General features: G+C 34.7%; 1 protein-coding gene across 2 annotated transcripts; it reads right to left on the bottom strand.

Annotated features, from left to right (window-relative positions):
• Positions 1–81: 81 nt before the first annotated feature.
• On the bottom strand, positions 82–19,306 carry LOC134671326 (general odorant-binding protein 72-like). 2 transcript variants are annotated; one of them, XR_010099210.1, is made up of 6 exons: positions 19,146–19,306; positions 17,884–17,959; positions 17,568–17,656; positions 16,462–16,573; positions 3,721–3,880; positions 82–2,299 (listed from the first exon to the last, which is right to left on the bottom strand). XR_010099210.1 is itself a non-coding variant. In XM_063529153.1 (5 exons), the coding sequence occupies exons 1-5, from the start codon at positions 19,197–19,199 to the stop codon at positions 3,792–3,794; spliced, it is 420 nt and encodes a 139-aa protein (XP_063385223.1). In that variant the 5' UTR covers positions 19,200–19,306; the 3' UTR covers positions 3,558–3,791. The 2 variants fall into 2 exon arrangements, 1 of the variants encoding a protein (XP_063385223.1); XM_063529153.1 differs by lacking the exon at positions 82–2,299 and having other exon boundaries at positions 3,558–3,880.
• Between the last annotated feature and the right edge of the window lie 2,448 nt (positions 19,307–21,754).

Here is a 21,754-nt window from a genome sequence, read left to right as displayed (position 1 = left end):
CGTAGGTCATACCTCTCCTACTGTTTGCACAAGCGTGTTTGATTCTCTTGGGACCGCTTTAACAATTTTAAATGACGTAGATAAGGATTCATTTCATTTATTCATTGCGATCCATGGTACCTACATACAGGTGTTACGAGTATGATACATTAAATTGGAACAGCATGGACCCTGAACGTTTAAAATATATCTTCTTCTTCTAAATAGGTCTGCTGAGGATCGTGACTCCGCATAGGTACTAATTTTCCTTATGGTAGCTCTCCACTTCTCCCTGTCGGTTGCTTTGTGTGATGTCCATGTGGGCGGATATTTGGTCACACCGTTTCGTTGGACTTGGTCCTCTAGGCCGCCTGCCGTCCACCTTTCCCATCTTATCTTCTTTCTAATGCAAAAAAACGAACTATAGTCATTAATCATTTTAACCCTTACAGTGTCATTGTGCTTGCTCACGTTTTAAAAAAAGTGCTTAGGTACTTGAAACAATAAAGAAATTACTTAATAATTGGTGCTGAGTGTACAATTACTACAATTAGCTTCCGAAACTCCAGTGACCTTCCTACCACGCATGATTGTCGTTGCTGGACATTAGTTCCGAATCGTTAGCTTTGCACTGGCAATTTTTATAATGATGGTACTTGATGACTATCTATTTTCCATATTACATTCGCTGTGTTTTTTCATTAACTACTTATATACTTGTGACGGGGTATAATTTATGAATAAACCTGACTACCTATTTACTATTTAATGATTATATGCCTACCTAGGGGTATCTACATTAATACATTTTCTTTGAATTTTTATTGATGTTATTGTTTCCTGATTCACATAATATACAAATACAAATGCATTTATATATGCTAGGTATTTTTGTTTGATTAAGGCAAAAATATCTCCTGTAATACTAGTCCCATGGTAAAAAAACCGGCCAAGTGCGAGTAGGACTCGCGTTTCTAGGGTTCCGTACATAATTAAATATATTAGTTTTGTTATTAAAGTTCCGTACATAAGTTCGACTCACGCTTGACTGCACATTTCTAATAGGTTTTAGGTTCTGTCATCTATATGTAAAGAACTATTTTGAGTATTTTTTTCAAAATTTTAGACCCAGTAGTTTCGGAGGTAAAGGGAATGGTATTTTTTTGGCTATTTTTCTTAAATAACTTCGAACCTATGTATTTTAAAATTATAAAAATAATATGTCCATCTTTGGGTCACTAATTTACATATGTGTACCAAATTTCAACTTAATTGGTCCAGTAGTTTCCGAGAAAATAGGCTGTGACAGACTGACAGACAGACATACGCACGAGTGATCCTATAAGAGTTCCTTTTTTTCCTTTTGAGGTACGGAATCCTAAAAAGGTAGTCGAACTTAGTAAAAAATAAAGGTAGTGTATAAACAGACGCTATATAAAGTAGTGTGATATTAAGTAGATAGAGATAGTTAGAGGAAACTATTTTCATAAATAAAATATATTTCAAGGGTGCATTTCTGAGCACTGATTAAGTTAATTTCTCAGAGACGCTGGGCCCGATTCGGATTTTGAAATAGACATTATTAGATATCTTTTAGTCATCACCAAGATACGATAACGATATGATTAAGATCTAACCTGTCAAATTTGACAATTGCGCGATTCTGGAGATACTCTTGATTCTCTTGAACGTTTTCCACAGGATATGACTTAGAGATCCAATTCACATTTAATAGATATCTTACTCTATCTATCGTAAAAGTGACATTGGTTGCCCGAATTGCGCTGCACAAGAGAACTAGTTGATATCTAAACTATAACGTATCTAGAATGGATCTAGTACGTGTCGTCTCTTGTGAATATCTTGAAGTTCGAATACGGGGGGCTGTTATTTTAAATATATCATATTACTACAACGCGGTAACGCTATATTATTAACTTCATTAATTTTTCCTGATTGTTTTTTTTTGTCATAACATAATGAAGTTCACCTACTCGTAATTAAAACTACGAGGAATTGAGAAAAAACTTCAAATCCTATAAATGTATAGTGTTATTACAAAGTTTTCATACCAACAAAATATGATTAACAGGATGTTAACAGGTCAAATAAAACAATCACTTTTTACCACTAAGCGCGCGTCACTTGCACCATCCTGCTAAGCCGGGGCTAAGCGGTTAAACCGTTAATCCAGAGGGCCTACCGCGAACCACGTTCGACGTGTTGCCTCTCTGTCGCACTTGTAAATTCGTACGTAAGTGTGACAGGGAGGCAACACGTCGAACGTGGTTCGCGGTAGCCCTCAGTGTCAAATAAATTGCCAAGGGTTCTCGCTCTTTTATTTAATTTGTGTTTAGGGCATGGTTTCGTGCCTAGTGAGATGACGAAGACGATTGTAGTCCCCATAATAAAGAACAAAACCGGTGATGTGTCCAGCATTGCTAATTACAGACCTATATCACTTGCTACCATCCTCGCTAAGGTGTGTGATGCCCTATTAAATGACGTTCTTTTGCGGCACATAAAACTACATGATGCCCAGTTCGGGTTCCGGGCTGGGTTGTCTACAGAGTCAGCAATTTTGTGTCTCAAGGGGACTGTCAATTACTACACAGAGGTATACGCGTGCTTTCTAGATTTGTCAAAAGCTTTTGATACCGTGTTATATAGCAAGCTTTGAGACAAACTTGAGAGCGCGGGTGTACCGGCTGAATGTATATCTATCCTGAGGTACTGGTACGGTCATCAACAGAATCAGGTGAGGTGGGGCTCGGCCTTGTCACACTCGTATGGCATGGAATGTGGTGTGAGGCTGGGGGGACTTACGTCTCCTCTGCTTTTCAACCTATATGTCAATGACCTCATAGGCGAGCTCAGCAACACTCATACAGGCTGTCATATAGACCATACGTGTGTTAACAATATCAGCTATGCGGATGATATGGTGTTGCTGGGGCCGTCGGTGAGATCAATCCGAGAACTCGTCGCTATTTGTGAAGCCTATGCGACGGAACACGGGCTCAAGTATAACTGCGATAAGAGTGAAGTGCTTGTTTTTAAGAGCGGTAAAATAAAGCCGATGAATGTTCCGCCCATTAAGTTGAACGGCAGTGCACTGAAGGTGGTGACTAAATTTAAATATTTAGGTCATGTAGTCACCGAAGACCTGAAAGATGACAGTGACCTTGAAAGGGAGCGCAGAGCATTGGCAGTCAGGGGTAACATGATTGCTCGCAGATTTGCTCGATGCTCTAAGCCGGTTAAAGTGGCACTTTTTAAGGCATATTGCCAATCTTTTTACGCGAGCAGTCTGTGGGTGACATACACCCGTAAGGCTGCTAATGTTCTGCGCATACAATACAACAACATTTTCAGGATGCTGATGAAGTTGCCCCGGTTCTGTAGCGCATCAGCTATGTTCGCGGAGGCGCACACGGACGGGTTCCACGCCATCATCCGCAAGAAAGTGGCCTCCTTGCTCAGTCGCGTTCGAAGCAGCAGCAACAGCATCCTGGGACTGTTTGCGTATAGGTTCGACTGCCCCATTTATAACAAATGGAGGCAAATAATGCTCGGGCTGTTGTAAAATATATTAATTTATTTAGTTGTTATTTTAATTGTAATTTAGTTGTTATTTTAAATGTTTGTATACTAACATAGACTAAGGCATTGTTACTAACAACTTTTTATGGGCCACAGGCCTGAAATAAATAATTATTTAATTTAATTTAATTTAAATTGTCACCCAGGTTTAACCGGTTAACCCCGAGTTAGTAGGATGGTTAAAGTGGCCCTAAGTATATGAACATTTATTAAGGAAAGTAAAATATGTCAGGGTTCTGGTTGTAAACACATTTTGTTACGTGAAATGCAGCTTCGCAGATATCCTTGTAGGCGTCCGCTGGAAAAGAAGTATAACAGTTAACTATTATACTATTATTTATACTGTAATACACCATAGATGTAACTAAATGAAGAGTCACGGGTGATTTTAGTGTATGTATTCTGCTTTGTTAGAAATATAAACACTCAATTAATGGCTTCCTCATGATGTTTTCCTTTACCAGTAGGTACTTAAGCATGTGCTGAATATCTAATGATATTCCACGAAACTTATACCATTATTCTAATTTATGGGAATAAAAAAAACGCTGCTGATATATCTCAAGAGCATAGGTATACTAGGTATTCATGAACGCAAGTCACGTGGGTCGATGTTTTAAAAGCACTTGTTGACTTTTTTGACGACCGGTCTGGCCTTGTTGGTAATGACCCTGCCTATGAAGCCGATGGTCCCGGGTTCGAATCCTGGTAAGGGCATTTATTTGTATGATGATACAGATATTTGTTCTTGAGTCATGGTTGTTTTTCTATGTATTTAAGTATTTATATATTATATATATCGTTGTCTGAGTACCCACAACACAACCCTTCTTGAGCTTACCGTGGGGCTTAGTGAATTTGTGTAAAAATGTCCTATAATATTTATTTATTTATTTATTTATTATATATTTATTTGTTTCTCTTTCTTTAAGTATAAATGCCATGGTTCATGCTTTCTGGCTATATTATGAACTTATGAAGTTAGAACCTAAGAGTCACGTATTCTCAACCTATGCAGCTATGTTACACTGTATCATACCAATATACTAACGACAATGAAAACATAACTACGGTTTAATTAAATTGGTTAGTTGGCGCGACTTGATATAAATTGTTGGATCCATATACGAATGGTGGTAAAGAATAGTGGACAATAATTGGTTTACTAACGAATGGGCCAAAAACGTTTCCCAAAGTATCACATCCCAAACTATGTTTCCCAAATTATCATTTCCCAAAAAAATGTTTGGCAAAACAAGTTATCGCAAATTTTCAGTTGGCAATAGTCTTTTTTGGCAAGTTATTGTTTAGTAAAGCAAATAATTACTTGGACAAGTTTCATTTTACCAAATATTATTTAGTCAAATGTATCATTAAGCATAATTTACATGACACAAAATATTGCATGGCATGCAATTTACATACCAATAGAGAGGAGGCTGCAGAATTTTATTTGTCTGGTATTTAACTGATCATTACATATACATAGTAAAATGTAACGTCAATAAAAAACATTCTTACTGCCAAAAATATGTAGTAAATGATCACTAAAATTAAAACTCTATTTTAATGTAAAATGATAACCAAATTTGTTACATCTTGCTATTCTATTAAAGCAAATAACAGTAAAGTAATCATTGTAATACAAAAATAGTAAATAACCACCAATATTTAAACAACATTTTAGTTTAAAATGTCATGCAAAATGTCTTTTTCTTACACAGTATTTCGTTTCTGTAAGGATTGCAGTTCTAACCTAACCTAACCCACTTTTCTAATAGCATTTCGATTCCGGGTCATTCCATGTGATTTCAACAAATTTGAATTAAACAACTGTACCGCTATTCGGAACCTAATAATAATATTGAGAGTGGCAACACTGTGTTGTCGGTCGTATTGTCCTTTTCTAGCATATACGTCCCTCTCTCTCCCACACTCCCACCACACAGCAGTTTGCTTTTTGACGGTTGTCGCAAAAACAAATTTCCAACTCATTGGCTTGCTGTTTTTCCATCTGGAAGGTCGTGAAGCTAAACTGCTGGTGAGTTTTTGAATTTGTACCCCAGTTTAGCTGACTATATTGAAAAACAGTTTCTAACGGCTTTTGCCGTTCGAAATAAATATTTAAATTTTGTGTCCTTTAAACTATCTAGCAAATAAAAACGATCCGGAATAGTAATGTGTAAGTTTTCAAAGGCTGCCTGCGCGCATCGTGGCTATGCTAATGAAAATACTAAAACACATAATGTTAGAAAACACATCGAGCTGGTAAAGCGTGCACTTGTCACCATTAGAATTTAATTAATTTTATACCTACATTAAGTCTCTTCTGAGTCTTATTAGTTTACTTAAATCTTTGTGTGTCTATAGTAACGGTTGAAATTATAACACTTAAATGGTGATGTGTGGAGGCATACCCTTCAGTTTTTAAGTGATTTGTGTTTTCGAATACGAAAGGATCGGATAGTTAATACGTGTTACGTAGAACTACGTATTCAGATAGAAGCTTATAGACGTGTAGGTTTTATCTATCCAAGTATCCATCAGCAACTTGTCGTTTTATCCCATTCCGGGTTAAATATAATATTGCAAAATGAATGTTTTGGTAATAAACTTGCTGATAAATAACGTGTACCCGCTTGGGAGTCGACGAAGCCCCGCTTCGCGGGGCTTCTATTTCCGCTCTGAGGGACACAAGGTAACGAACAAACCTACATTGCAAGCATTGCATTTATTTTTGTGGAAAGTGAGTACTTCGGCAGTACGTAAACTTAAATCAGACTAGACAAAGAGAGAGATTAGCATGGCTCTGCGCAAGAATGACATGGAAATCCTTTAGTATTTCGCTCCTTATCTACCAACTTATATCTCTCCAACTAGATCTTTGATTTTGAATAAAAAAAAACGGTTAAAAAGTAGGTAGATAGGTATCTTTTTAAATAAATAACAGGTACTTACTAACAGTTTAAAAGGTTAAAGAAAAGAACTCTTGCATGTAGTTGCTATATGTGCTTGTATTATTTTGGATTTGAATAACTTCATTATTCTATATGTAACTACATACAAGAGGGTCAATCTTTAAGCCTACCTACCTACCCACATAAATAGTACCTACACTTGTAAAGGTTTAAATAAAATCGGAAGCCTGTGACTTGAAAGGGCATTGACGATATGGGAATCTTTAGATTGATTCATTGACGAAGACGCATGGTTTGCTTCATTCATATTGTCAAATTATATTCGCTAACTGTAGAGTTAAAGTTTAGTTATGGCAAATCTGCGCGTCACCGTGAATGACACTTTCTAAAAGTGCCTATTAAAGTAAATCCTTTCCCCTTGTCGAGCGAGGAACTCGCAACTAAGGGAATATTACCCATAAACTTCATTTGAATGATATTCTTAAGCCTATGTCTGTTATGGTTCCACCTGCGTAAGGTGTGCCTAAGAGAATCTTTTATTCAGTCACAAACTAACGTCAAGTTATTTGTGATGAAACCAATATGTTGTGTATCTATCTAAGCCTGCGCAAGGCTGCCATGTTTCCACCTGCGTAAGGTGTGCCAAAGAATCTTTGATTCATTTACAAACTGATGTCAAGTTATTGATGATGATATTACAACCTATATAAGCCTGCGCAAGGCATGTCAGAAATTTAAATGATATGGTCATAACACAGGCTAGACCACAATTATAAATATATAACAAAAATGAATATGTAAATACCTCCTCTTAGAGAAAGTAAAAGGGTTCTAACAAAATAATGTTGTGGGTAAAAATCAGTCGAAATAGGCAAGGCTTCGTTATTAGAGTTTTCATTTTTGTTTACCAATCTATTTTAAGGGTCCCGAATACCTTATTGGCTAAACCCAAAATTGGACTAATGAACATTTCTAAAATTATAGTATAATAGGTATAAAATAACATAAGATTCCAGGCCTATCTCGACTCATTTTTATTTTAAAGATGAAAAAATCTTTGCACCCTAATACTTTTAAAATTGTGGTCTGGAGACGCTAAGCCTCATAATGTGGGTGGCATAGATAATACTAAGAGATTTAGTCACCTAAATTCTACTATAAGCCCAGGCACAATATTGATAATTAGAATAAGGTGTGGTCAATCGTCCAAGGTCCAGATAACTACTCTGTGGACTCTAATTAAATCAGGCTCACTTAAGCTCACGACACGACATAGCTTACGGTTCAATTCTGAAATAAGCTATGTTTAATATCACTCATGGTGTGAAAATAAAATTACAAGAGCACAAACAGTCTGCTCAAGGTGTACAAAGGGTACCGTTTAGCGGCCCTATGAATATATAAAAATCTTTGAAGTCTATGCCTGCTATGGCAGACTAGAAATTAATATAAATTATATTTGCCTCGAGAGCACTAGTTTTTCAGTTAACATGTTTAAGAGTACCTACCTATGAAGGTACACGACATAACCAAGGTTACCTATTTAACCCTTTACCTACGGGCTATTAAATCGCTCCGTCACCGCCCAATACGGGCATGTTTTGGCGAGAGTCAGCGGTGAGGCATTATTTCACTTACTTGTAACTTTTGAAGTATTACAGCTACACACTTGAAACTTCACACACACAATAAGTATAATGTGTTTAATCAATTAATAATCACTTGGAGTAATAATATTCACTATTTTTTCTGCTATCAAGCAATATACCATTCACTAAGAAATTGAAGATTTTTAAGTTACTACTCGCGGATCTCACAAGTTTACGTTTAAGAACATTAGTTTATAATATACTTAACACAAATAAACACTTGAATAACGATAATTATGAAATTAATGCATAAAAATCAATCACAGAAAACGTTGCACAAAAACAATTTGCCACTAATGGAAAATAGTGATGTGCGTCTATCAACACATTTGTCGATATATCGATAACCTAGTATATGTAAAACTGAAATTTAAAAAGTTAGGATTGTGGTGAAATTATTATTAGGTACAATAGTACCTAATAATGATTTCATAACATGTTAAATTCCAATATTTGAACCAAAAATGGTAAAAAACACTATAAATAACACTCCAAACACTCCCACGCCATACTCTCATATCGACAACATGTTGATGAAATTTTAAAACAACACTATTGTCCGCCATATTGAATTCAATTATTAGCACCTCTGTAGTACGGGTGTCAACTCCAGTTGCCAGCAAAAAAGCGGTAATTTTAAAATTATGTGTATATCAGAGCCATCTACCGAAATATTATGATAATTTTTTCTTTGTATCTATACTAATCACAGTGCATAATGTGACCGCTATTACCAAGCTACAAGGTCTCGTTTTGTTTAAAAAAAATGTTGAACACGACCATTACTTCGATCAACTATAGTTGACACCCGTACTGCAGCGGTGTTGCCTTACTGGCAACTCTGGTTGACACCCGTAGGTAAAGGGTTAATTGTTATATTCCTGACTGGTATGGTATAGGAAAATTGTCATGTGCTGCACAAGCATGTTAGAAATAAAAATATACAAAACTGACCTAACGGGGCGTTTATGAATGATTTATTTTACACCTTTATGTCTGTCTTGTGACCCTTGAAGATTTGAACCACCTTGATCGTAAGTGCTCCTATGCACAGATAAGTTTATTTTAAACTACCCATGCCCTATTCTCAAGGGCACGCGCTTCTATGCACGGACCAAATATTGTTATCACTTAATTCACTTATCATTATTCATCATAGTTTGATACTATACGTTTAACAAATGTACCCACCGTGGAATGTAATGTACCCACGATATAAGGTTTTTAATAAACAGTGACTTATGTAATGGTTTGCACGAACGGTTCTAACTAGTATAACTTCGGCGGTCACGTCTAGGGCATGACCATCTAGTTATCAATTTATACAAAATTATAGCATTGTGATACGGTTTGCTTTGCACAATAAAAATGGGAAACAGGCCTTGCGAAAAGGCGAAGCTATTTTGAAACGCGAGTACCTTTCGAAAATACATTGTAATAGATATAAATATGTCTTTGTCGTGGAACAAGTACGCCCAAACAAATGCAGTCATTTATTATAATATGTTGGCAAAACTCTGCCAAAGAGTTATATAGTCTGTCTACACAGTGTAACCAAGGCATCAATGCACATGAATCTCTTGAAACATGGTGGATCAATTAATTTACACCCCGTCTGTGTCTTGCTCCTACCAAATCCACAAGTTAAGGACCTCAACCTATATATAGGTACCCGTCTCGCTCGAGACCTGTAAAAAAAGTACACAATAATTTCATGTAGTCAAGTGTCGGTAAACTAGGTCCACACACTTAGCGCTATCGTGAATATATATGCAAGAACTCTGTATATTGCCTCCCAGGAGGCGGGACGTTATTAGACTATCCTATATAGTAGGCCAGAGATATAGTATACAAAAGTACACTGGCCCAAATTCAGTAATATTATATTTCAGAATATATAATAACATTTACAATCTTGCTAATATTGAAATATAAACAAGGTACAATTATCCTTAGTTCATAAGGAGGATAAGTATACCTAAATATCTAATAGATTCGACAAAGTGCTGATTCTAGCATTGGATGAAATAGGTCCCTCTTAAAGAGCCTCTGCGCTGTTGGCTTTGGGCCACGGGCGCCGGCTAAAGGTCGGGGACCCCCTGGTTTCGCACAGTTATTGCAAATAATATAAAATCACGAAATAAGTACATAAATTTGTATATCGGTTAAAAGCACCTATGCGATGAGCTAGGGTTTCGAATTAAGTATCTTATTCCTTATAATTTACACACTGAATATTCAGAATTAAGCAATGTCTATGAATAGTTTACAGAAATTAAGCCTCTTTAGCGGTCAGAACCAATAAAGTTTCAAGGGCTTATGTCTACCAGTAGGCACCAGATAAAGTAAACCACTGAGAAATTACTCTTACTACATATATACAAATTAATGAGTAAAATTAAGGTTATGATAGCTAAACATGAGTTTAATTAAAATGACTCTGCAAATATCATTGATAAAGTTCTGTGGCAATTCTACATTAACCATTTGAACGCGAAGAACACCAAAATGCGTCATAACTAGTGCTCACAGCGCAGTGAACACATGAGTGTTGTGGCTTAAGCTCTCAAAGTAACCTTCACACTTTTAAGTAAGGTTTATTTAGGTATGTACATTGACTCGCGTTCTCGTTATTAAAGCCAGGTAAAGCGTTTAAAAGGGTTAAATGCATGTTATAGCTATAACCTATAACAAAGTATATGGCTTACAGTCATTAAATAAATTTAGTGATTCCCTATGACATTTCAATAAGTACCTAATTTTATTAACTTTGTTTGTGGTGATAGTGATATAACGAATAATTAAAATATTCGTCTACTTAATCCCGAGGGATTCTGGAAATAAGAAAGGTCCTGTCCTTGTTCTATTCCTGCAACTGCTTACTTTACTATTATAGATAATTATTATCAAATTTGATAATAATTGCGACTTGTAAATAAAAACTACTCTAGTACTTTATTATTTTTATCTTCTCATACTTGAATTACATTATTCCTTATAACAGATGTTGTATGCTCCTTGAAGAGTAGACTGACTTATCACATCTTCTTTTACCCAGTTTTCACATACATGTAATTAAGTACCAGTATAGCACCCTTGTGGTGACTCACTTATTCTTTTGAACATTTATAAGTACATTAAGTACGTATATAAAATGTTAAGTTAGTATCATAATATAATGGAATATCAAATTGTATACTTTACTAAATACCTCTCTCCTCACGGGTGTTAAAATAAAGGGTGTACTGCATAATGAATTAAACACTCATAATGTAATAATATTACATATACATAATAAGTACATCTATAATCACATTGGCTTGGCGTCTCCCCACCACCAGGCGATAACAAACACGTCTCAATATTATTATTAGGTTCCGAATAGCGGTACAGTTGTTTAATGACAGCGTTTTACACAAAAATAAAACGCTAATTAAATAACTTACCCTATTCGGAACCTAAAGTTTTAATCATGCCTGGTGTAAATATGTATAATTTTGAGACAATGAGTTGGAAATTTGTTTTTGCGACAACCACCAAAAAGCAAACTGCTGTGTGGTGGGAGTGTGGGAGAGAGAGGGACGTATATGCTAGAAAAGGACAATACGACCGACAACACAGTGTTGCCACTCTCAATATTATTATTAGGTTCCGAATAGGGTAAGTTATTTAATTAGCGTTTTATTTTTGTGTAAAACGCTGTCATTAAAAAGTGTGCCGCATGATTTTTGATTTGCATAAAAAAAATTGAGGATATATTTCATGGTGGCAGAAGTGCTGAACCACCACCAGTTTTTTTTTTTATCTTTTAATTTCCAAGTTTTGCCCATTCGAAGTTAGCAGTGGGGTCAAATTCTTGCTTGTACAAAATCAGACCTAACTTTTTTTCTATAAAAGGTAACGAAATAATTATTACTTTTTTTGATTAGGTATGAAATGTGAATATTATACTGTATTACAAAATTTATCTGAATTAACTACAAAAAAAATGGTGACCACCCGAAGTGTACACCTAATTGGTCAATTATTGCAATTTTAAAATGGTTCTTGTGCCAACCCTGGTGCATATCAAATATTACTTTTTTCTGAAATATAATGTACTTACCGTGTTCATCTTGTAAAATAAATATAATTGTGTTAGATCAATTACTTCTAATAGAAAAATATAAGTGAAAATTGAGAAATTCGAAAAATGCTCGTGTTTGACTCTAAAAAAATCCATGTGGAAGAGAAAATAAAAATTTGATTGTAGTCAGAAAATATAGCTGATATCTTCGTTAATTAGATTTAGAAAAAAAAGTTTTGTTATTTTGCCTATTTTTTGAAATATGATTTTTTTAAACATGCTACTGTTTACAACTATAGATACAAAATGTTTTATGTTATAAATTAATAAAAATGGGACGGTAATTGGTCATACGGATATTATTTACGTTTTTTATGTTCAAATATTTTTTTTGACATGGCAATAATTTCATTTGTAAATTTAACGAGGGTAGAAATTCGACAATGCACTGTTACCTGACAAGGATTGTGAATCACTTGCGAATGTTTCTTAATAGAAAATAACCGACGCCTCCTGACTTGTTAACAAGCTTTATTTGCATGTTACATGGCTAAATTACGAACATAAGTAAACGGACCAATAATCCTTATCGAAGTTCTATAGGAAATCGTATTTATCTAGGAGATAATGAAGTGGTGCAAACTCTTTGTAGTAAGTGCTTGTGTTATTAATAGTTGACTGTTTAAATTCATGGGATCAAGTTCTTTTTCGTCTCAAAATCAGATGTCGAAGAAGCTGAGGTATATCTATCAGAGCGATTTAAAAATATAAGGACCATAAAAAATACACGTTCTTAATGTTCTTATCATAGCTTCGTTCCCATTTCTCAAAATGAATTAAAAGTGCGACGTTATTCAACTTCAGAAAATTTTGAAGTAGCAAAGGTTTGCAAATGATTTTTTTTTATTGTATAAATATATAAAGTAAATTTCAATCGTCTGGATTTTATTTATATTTTTCCATCGAATTCATTCATATTTATAAGTTTAAGGTCATATGTATTTTAATCTGCATAAATACAACAAGAGCGAAAATGTATGAGACGAGCAGTTTAAAAAATCATATTTCAAAAAATAGGCAAAATAACAAAACTTTTTTTTCTAAATCTAATTAACGAAGATATCAGCTATATTTACTGACTAAAATCAAATTTTTATTTTCTCTTCCACATGGATTTTTTTAGAGTCAAACACGAGCATTTTCCGAATTTCTCAATTTTCACTTATATTTTTCTATTAGAAGTAATTGATCTAACACAATTATATTAATTTTACAAGATGAACACGGCAAGTACTTTATATTTCAGAAAAAAGTAATATTTGATATGCACCAGGGTTGGCACAAGAACCAATTTAAAATTGCAATAATTGACCAATTAGGTATACACTTCGGGTGGTCACCATTTTTTTGTAGTTAATTTAGGTAAATTTTGTCATACAGTATAATATCCACATTTCTTACCTAATCAAAAAAAGTAATAATTATTGCGTTACCTTTTATAGAAAAAAAGTTAGGTCTGATTTTGTACAAGCAGGAATTTAACCCCACTGTTAACTTCGAATGGGCAAAACTTGGAAATTAAAAGATTAAAAAAAAAACTGGTGGTGGTTCAGCACTTCTGCCACCATGAAGTATAGATGGTCAAGCAAATCTTGTCAGTAGAAAAAGGCGCGAAATTCAAACTTTCTATGGGACGATATCGTTTCGCGCCTACATTTTTCAAATTTGCCGCCTTTTTCTACTGACAAGATCAGCTTGACCAAGTTTATATCCTCAATTTTTTTTATTCAAATCAAAAATCATACGGCACACTCGATTTGTTGAAATCACCTGGAATGACCCTTCCGTGAGGGTCACAGTTCTAACCTAACCTAACCCACTTTTCTGATAGCGGTTCCGTTTTGTGAGGATCGCAGTTCAAACCTAACCCAACCCACCCAAATTAAGTACAATTTAACGTACCTATATCAACATAACAAAAAGTACAAATTTAAATAGAGATGCCTATTTGTCAAATTTGCGAAGTGACAATTTTGACCAAACATCTTTTTGGAATATAATATTAGACAGTAAAAAACGTTTGCTAAATAAGTTTTTGTCCTAATAACATTTGACAAAGTAAAATCATGCCAAATGATAATTTGACCAAATAAATTATATGCGAAGTGTAACTTTGCTAAAGGTTCCTTTGGGAAATGAAACTATTGCGATAAGTTTGTTGGGAAGTGAAATTTGGCGAAACGTATTTGGCCCAAACGAAAGTACAGTCAGCAGCAGAAGTCGCTATACTCTCCAGGTGCTCAAAGAGAGGTAAACGTTTAAACTGTCAAAAAGTTGTTGACTGTCATGGTAGCATTTACTTGTGAGCGCTCAACATGTCACAAATATATTAACAGTCGCTATTCATTAATTTATACACTAACAACAAATCATTGATACCTTAGCTGTCAAAAAACCACTGGTATCTAAGCGGTCAACCTGTCAAATATATCTGAACAATATGGAAAAATAGACGTTTCAAGCATACATGTATGGTCGTATATTGAATGAATAATAGCTGTGCTAATTTAAGGTAAAGCGTTTTGACAATCATCGAAAGCAGTACAGTCTTGTCATCACATACATCTATCTCACGTTTTGCCCTTCAACCATTGACAGGGGCCTGTCTGTCAACTTACTGCAAACTATTTCTTTTGAATAGAATCATCAAAACGAATGAGTGACACATAGCGAAAGCTAACTGAAGCCGAATTTAGAGCCAATTGTCAAGGCACGTTGTGGTCTTGTTACTAAGGCGTTTGCTTTTCAAAGCTGAGACCGCGGGTTCAAATCTCAGTCGGACGCACCTAGAGATTACAGCTTTTTTTTTTGGGTTTCATTTCTATTATTAATTTGTAGTTTTATATTAATTTTGCATACGTTTATTTATATGTTTTTTGAAGATATGTCACATGTAGCGTATGTACGACTTTCTAACAGGACGTTGTAGGTTTGAAACCGCAGTGGGCGTTCCTTAGATTACTCCTGTGCGGAATGCAATTTGATGTTTAAGTACTGCTAGGTTATACTAACAATAAGTTCAAAGATTTACAGTATATATCAGAACGAAAGGCCAAGAAAGAGACCCATTAATGTTTAGGTCATACTGAACTACTTTTACTATGGGACCAACCCCGAAAACGCGGAAAAATACTTGGAAGTTTCATACATTTTCATACATTTTGTTGGTCTGATGTTGAAATTTTCTTTGGGAGAGTAATTTTTTTTCCGGGGTTTCGGGGTTGGTCCCATAGTAAAAGTTGCTCAGTATGACCTAAACATTAATGGGTCTCTTTCTTGGCCTTTCGTTCTGATACATACTGTATATAACTCCGTATACTCTATCCTCTCTGCTAAGTTGTAAAAACAAAATTCGTCATTCCTATGGTCAACAGTTAGCATATTACGTACTTAGGTGTATATGCATGGCAGTGATGGTTTTAACGGCTAGCCTCTATTACAAAGCCATAAGGTTTACATGTCAGATTGGGACAGAGAACGTGTTAAGTTTCAATTCTATTATTTTCTCCTTCGTTCTTTGATCGATTCGGAGCATCGTATTTTAGTACTATATAGTATATTTTAGTACAATAAGCGGGCTAAATGAATATATTAACATATAATATGCTTTACGATTTGGAAGAACGGCCGCATATGACAGTTAAAATAAAAAACCTATCATTCTCGTAAAACCTACTTATTTATTGTCTAAGTTTGACACTTGACGATAAAATACTTCTTTAAGAAAGGAGGTGCCAATTCGTAGCTGCTACAGTATTTTTTTAAAAGTTAAACAGATAAAATGTTGATGCTTAGTTACCATTGAAATAACAACTGCTTAGCAACTGGTGGCACCCTGGCTGCTGACGTACGTGATTGACAGTGCGTGTAGGTATTAATGACAGCAGCTTGAATTTGAGTGCTTAGATACCACTGAGTTTCTAACCGTTATTGTCATTGTGATTAAATAAGGGTGTATGTGTTAAAGAAAAACTCAGAAGTTAAGATATATGTGACGAACTGAAAGCCTATGCTAAAATGACAACTTAGATGTCCTTATTTTTGTGACACACCAAATATACCATATATGGATATATGGGGTTCTGGGCGAGCTCGCTCCATCGTAGGCCACGTCTACGCCTCGGCTAGTCTGTGGCCATGAGTTGAGCCCATTCATAATAAAAAAAAAATATTAATAGGCACTTACGAACTTTCTTGCATGCAGTCAAAGCCGCCTTTGCGGGCTCTTTGATTTCCTCCGGTAAGAGCAAGTCCGCCTGCTTTATCGCGGCATCGTAGCTCAGTTTTCCATTTTTGACCTGTAAAGTGCATTGTGCAAAACCATGATTGAACTTTACCAAGCCAAGCCGAAATAGAGAATATATATAGGTATGTATATATACACGGTGTAACATGAGTAAACCGAATAATTTTAACAGCGTATTCCTGATCATATTTAGAGACAAAAATGTCCTATAAACTTTTTTGAATTTCGCTTAGTTTCAGAGATAATACTTATCAATTTAAAAGAAAACAAGTTTTTATTGTTAAATAGTGTAAAAGGCCTTTTTGATGGTGATGTTGCTGCTAAGTCCCACTTGCACCATCACACTAACCCGGGGTTTAACGTTTAAACTGTTAACCTAGTGTCAAATTGTATGGGTAACCATGGCAACTCCAGCTTTAATCGGTTTAACTCGGGTTACTGGAATGGTGCAAGTGAGCCTAAGGGACGTAGTCTAAATATCCTTATTGAATTGATAGATGTCAAAAAGTGACAAGTGACACTTTGCAAAAAGTAGGTTTAACGAAAAAAAATTTAAAAATTAACTTAAAGTGACAAGTTTACCAATAAGATTTATTTTTTATGTACAAATGCATTCAAATAATTGACAAAACAAAACAAAAAAAAATTTTTTTTGGCGGTATTGACCTAAACTGATATAAAATTTTTTCCTTCTTTTGACCTCAGAAATGCGTCGTTAAAATTATTCGGTTTCCTCATGTTACACCAGCATGTATATATATTTTAAGCAGAGCTTTCTCACCTTAGCCATTGCATTGGTATGTGGTATGGGGCAAAAATTGCCTATGCCATTTTTGGCTCCATTACTATTCACATAGTATGTACAATTTTTACATGAGTAGGTACTTAATTTCTGCCCGTGCCATTAATATCATAAATTAGTGTCACTAAAACTACTTAAAATCTTACACGCAAGTGATAAGTTTATACGATTTATCTTTCAAACAATTATTATAATTTATAAGAACAAATAGGTGTGTAGGTGATAAAAAAAATTCTTAACTTACAGTGCCAGCCATTTTCATAACGCAAGCCATGTAACACATAACTTCTTTCTCCGCGATGAACTCCCCTTTACCTAGAGGATCTATTTTTTCTGAAAAAAAAAACACATGTATATATTATATATATATATATACATTTTCAAATCAATGGTTTACCGCCTTCATCAACACCTCTCCCGGTAGGGCACAAAAAAATTTAAAAACCCTATAAAAAGCTCAACAATTAGGTTTTGAAACTTTTTTAAGAACTTTGTTAAGAAGTCGCCGCTTAGGCACTTATTTTACGTGTACCTAATGTATATGTTGCCTAAACACTCACCATCTGCCGCGTTGTTTTTTGGTTGACAAGTTTTTCGTATGGTTTTCCCGGTAGCTTTTATCTGCTTCATGGTCATCTAATGGAGAAATAACATTTAATTTAGCAGGAGACTTCCTAATGTTGCGTTTATCTTTTGCCTCGCTTTATAATAGTTTTAATGTGAATTACTTAGGCCCACTTGTACCATTCTAGGTACTAACCCGGGGTTAACCGGTTAAACCTGTCGTTACCATGGTTACCAGTACAATTTGACCATAGATTTACGGTTTAACCGCTTAATCCCGGGTTAGTGGAATGGTGCAAGTGGGCCTTAAATAGGCTGATACAACAGGTTGTAACAGAAATAGTGGTGATCCGTTTGTTTTAACCTTAAGGGTATGTTCAGTATCGTTTTCTGATTACGAAAAAGTAGAAGGAACATTTTATTAATCGAATGAAAGCTAAGCGAAAAAGTTTTTCTTTTCTATGGGACAGGTCCTAACCCTGGTATACCTTAATAGTTATTTGTTTTACAAGGGGGCAAAGTTGTTGTTTAACTGCTTGTGCTAATATTGATACCCGAGCAAGCGAAAGATTCCAAAATTGAACCACGAGCGTAGCGAGTGGTTCGAAAAATGGAATCTTGAGCGTTGCGAGGGTTTCAAAGCACGAGGGATAAACAAAATTTGCCCCCGAGTGAAACACAATATTTTTCACCACAGCAACCTGAAGCAAATATTAAATGTAAAATATCAAACAAAATCAAACCAAATCAAATCCAAATGAATGTTATTAAATATTTATCATCCAAAATCATCATTTAAAAGTCATTTCTACCAGCAAACATAAGAAACCAACTCAAAATTTGCATTCAATTACTTTAGAAAAAAGTGACTGACTTTGTCTCACATGTGAATAAAATGCAACTTTGCTATCAGTTTTTGAAGTGCAAAGTAAGCCTTTCCGAGCTGGTGTGGTGAAAAATAATAAGTTTTTAAACTCAAATATTTATAATAGTATTATAAAAAAAATCTTATTTTACATTTTAGCATTACTTTGATGTTGAACGTTTCAATTAAATACACATAGAATATTTTTCATGCAATTAGCCCATTGTAGGTCCTGCTAATGATTAACTATAGTTCGCGCACGGCACTTTTGAGACAGGTACAGAAGAATACACAAAATTTACACATTACTTAGCTAGGCAGAAATAAAACAACTACCTAGGTATAAATAAATATTTGAATATAATTTGAAGATGTCAAAGAAATTTTCCTCACCGCATCACAAAATGTTATTAAAATGAGAAATTTGACGATCAAGATGAGCATCATAGTTGCTTATTACTGGGGACTCTAGAGAAGACTGACATGACGACTTTCTGGAAACTTGCAACGAGTTTGTGCGCTTTATAATGACTTTTGATAATTGTGCAGTGATGAGATACAAAGCACTTAATCAAGGTGTGACCATGATTAAGCTTAAATTTCGGATTATACGGGTAGGTACATAGGTACCTGATACATAACTATACCTATACCTACCCTATACCTAATGATAAGATTCCCACTTTCTGGCTGCTACTGCACTATTTACTCTTTTAGTATTTAACCGGTAAATCATTCTGCATTCATTTATTAGAATTTATTTATGTTACTTAACTTAAATAAAACATTTTACTTAGGTACCAATAGTTAGAAACATAATGTGCGTACTATACTTACCTATAATAAATATAAATTATTAGGTTCGTCATACGTCATTCATTTGATAAAATATTTTTTTAATCCGTAACTTTTATCTGATTGCACCATTGCATTGAGTTTTTCAAAGATTTATAGATGGGTTTCCGTACCATTAGAGGTAAAAAGGAACACAATGCGACTCTGTCAGTTGGTCCGTCTATCATGTTGGTAAATATCTTGGGAACTACTTACGCCATCGATTAAAACATTTTCATAATACGCTGGTGGAAGGTCGCAAACATTTGTATGGTCATATTACTAAGACATACATCTAAAAAATATTAAATGATTTTTAATTCGCTTCAATCCTTTTTTTCACGCTATGTTTGTCACCCTATTCACACCGTGAATGAAACCAATGGTTAAGTAATTAAGACGTGTTACTTCACACTTCCTCGTCCATTGCTTCTCATCTCTGACCTATAGATAGGTAGGTATCTCCTTAATTATGATTACATAAACTTTGGATGAATTTTGAAACAAATCGAGTAAATCTAAAAAAGTGTTTAGGACACTTTTCTGGGATACCTAATACTTGTAGTTCAATTAAGTAACCACGTTGTATAGATTTTCGGTTGTTGTTACCTACTTAGGTAGGTCGGCTGCCCTATGCAGAAAACAAGTAACTCGAAAATTTTAAAAAACGGGTTTTTTGGATTTTCGGAATCTACAATTTCAGGCGCATCTTTCACCAAAAAAATTATCGAAAAATAATGAGTAGTTTTCAAAATATTCATGTTTTTAAAATCCGAGTATCTTTTTCGACCCTGTATTTCTACGCTGAATTCAAGTATATCTCCCATTTCTACGCTAAAGTCAAGTAACTGAACAGAGATACTTGTAATTCATATAGATGACCGAGATACTTGAGTTTAGCGTGGATGAGTGGATGTTCGTAACTGCGAATAAGTTTATTACAATGGTAAAACAAGTATCTCCCAACACAATCTGCGATTTAGGTTAGAAATTAGTTACATAGTTATACAGAAGGTACCTTGTTTAAAGACATACAAAGACAAATTTGCTTAGCAATATTCGTGTCAAAGGTGAAGAGTCTGTGGGATTTAAGTTTAAAGAAAAAGTGTTGTTATAACAATAAATTATCTGTATTGTCTACACTATAGGCTCTACAGTAATGAAAACAGAACACTAGAATACGCCAAAGAAAGAGGAAATCATAATTATGCCGTATCCGTGTCAAAGGTTTTGGAACAAAATAGAAACAAACAACAACTGACTGGATTCAATTGACCAAAAGGGAAAAATATTAAATTTAATCTAGGAATGATGCAAAGATTTGAATTTTTATAAAGACACTTATTATGTGGTAAAGTGAATCATCTGAGGTCAATCTCGAGAAGTCTATTGGTAGAGTTAGACCACGAAAAGTCTGCAGAGATGTTGAGACCACACCAGTGCCAGTGTTATTTATGTCATAATTTAATAGAAGTTTGACGTTTAAAATAACACCTGCACTGCGTGTGCTGTCAAAATGTCTACAGACTTTTCTTGGCTTAACTCTAGCCACTAAAGAGATCCACCAATTACTTACCACATTAATAGATTTAGATTTTTACTTTGTTACAAGTAAATTTAAATAGTAAATAAAATACCTGTGTAGGTACCAAGGTATGTATTTTTTTATTTAATTCGGGGCTAGGTCAACCAGTGTAAGATTGTCCCCAAATATTGTCAAATATCTTTCTAATAGGACTATAAAAAATGCAAGTTGGACTCGCCCACCGAGCGTTCCTTACAAATATAGTTTTTTTTTCCTTTTTATAGTTTTCAGATTATTCCCTGTACTTATAGTGTAATAATACAATATTACTTGCCAAATTTCATAGTTCTAGGTCAACGGGACTTCCCGTTGACCTAGCTACCAACCTACCTACCTACTTAGGTACCCTTTTAATTTTGAATCCCTTGAGAAAGTCGAAATATACTTACGTATTTGGGCATAAACGACCGTATCTTTTTTTTACGTTAGTGTAGATGTTTGATTTTTTTTCACAGCTCCTGAATATATGGTTTTAATTTCAACTCGATACCTCCACGCGTTTCCGAGATAAAGGATCTTGCAGACAAATGGACTGAGGACGGACGGATAACAAAGTGATTTTATAAGGGTTCCGTTTTTTCCT

The sequence above is a fragment of the Cydia fagiglandana genome, chromosome 15 (genome assembly GCF_963556715.1).
Source record: "Cydia fagiglandana chromosome 15, ilCydFagi1.1, whole genome shotgun sequence".
NCBI lineage: Eukaryota > Metazoa > Arthropoda > Insecta > Lepidoptera > Tortricidae > Cydia > Cydia fagiglandana.
The sequence above is the reverse complement of the archived record's forward strand: the minus strand, read 5'-3'. Positions and strand labels throughout refer to the sequence as shown.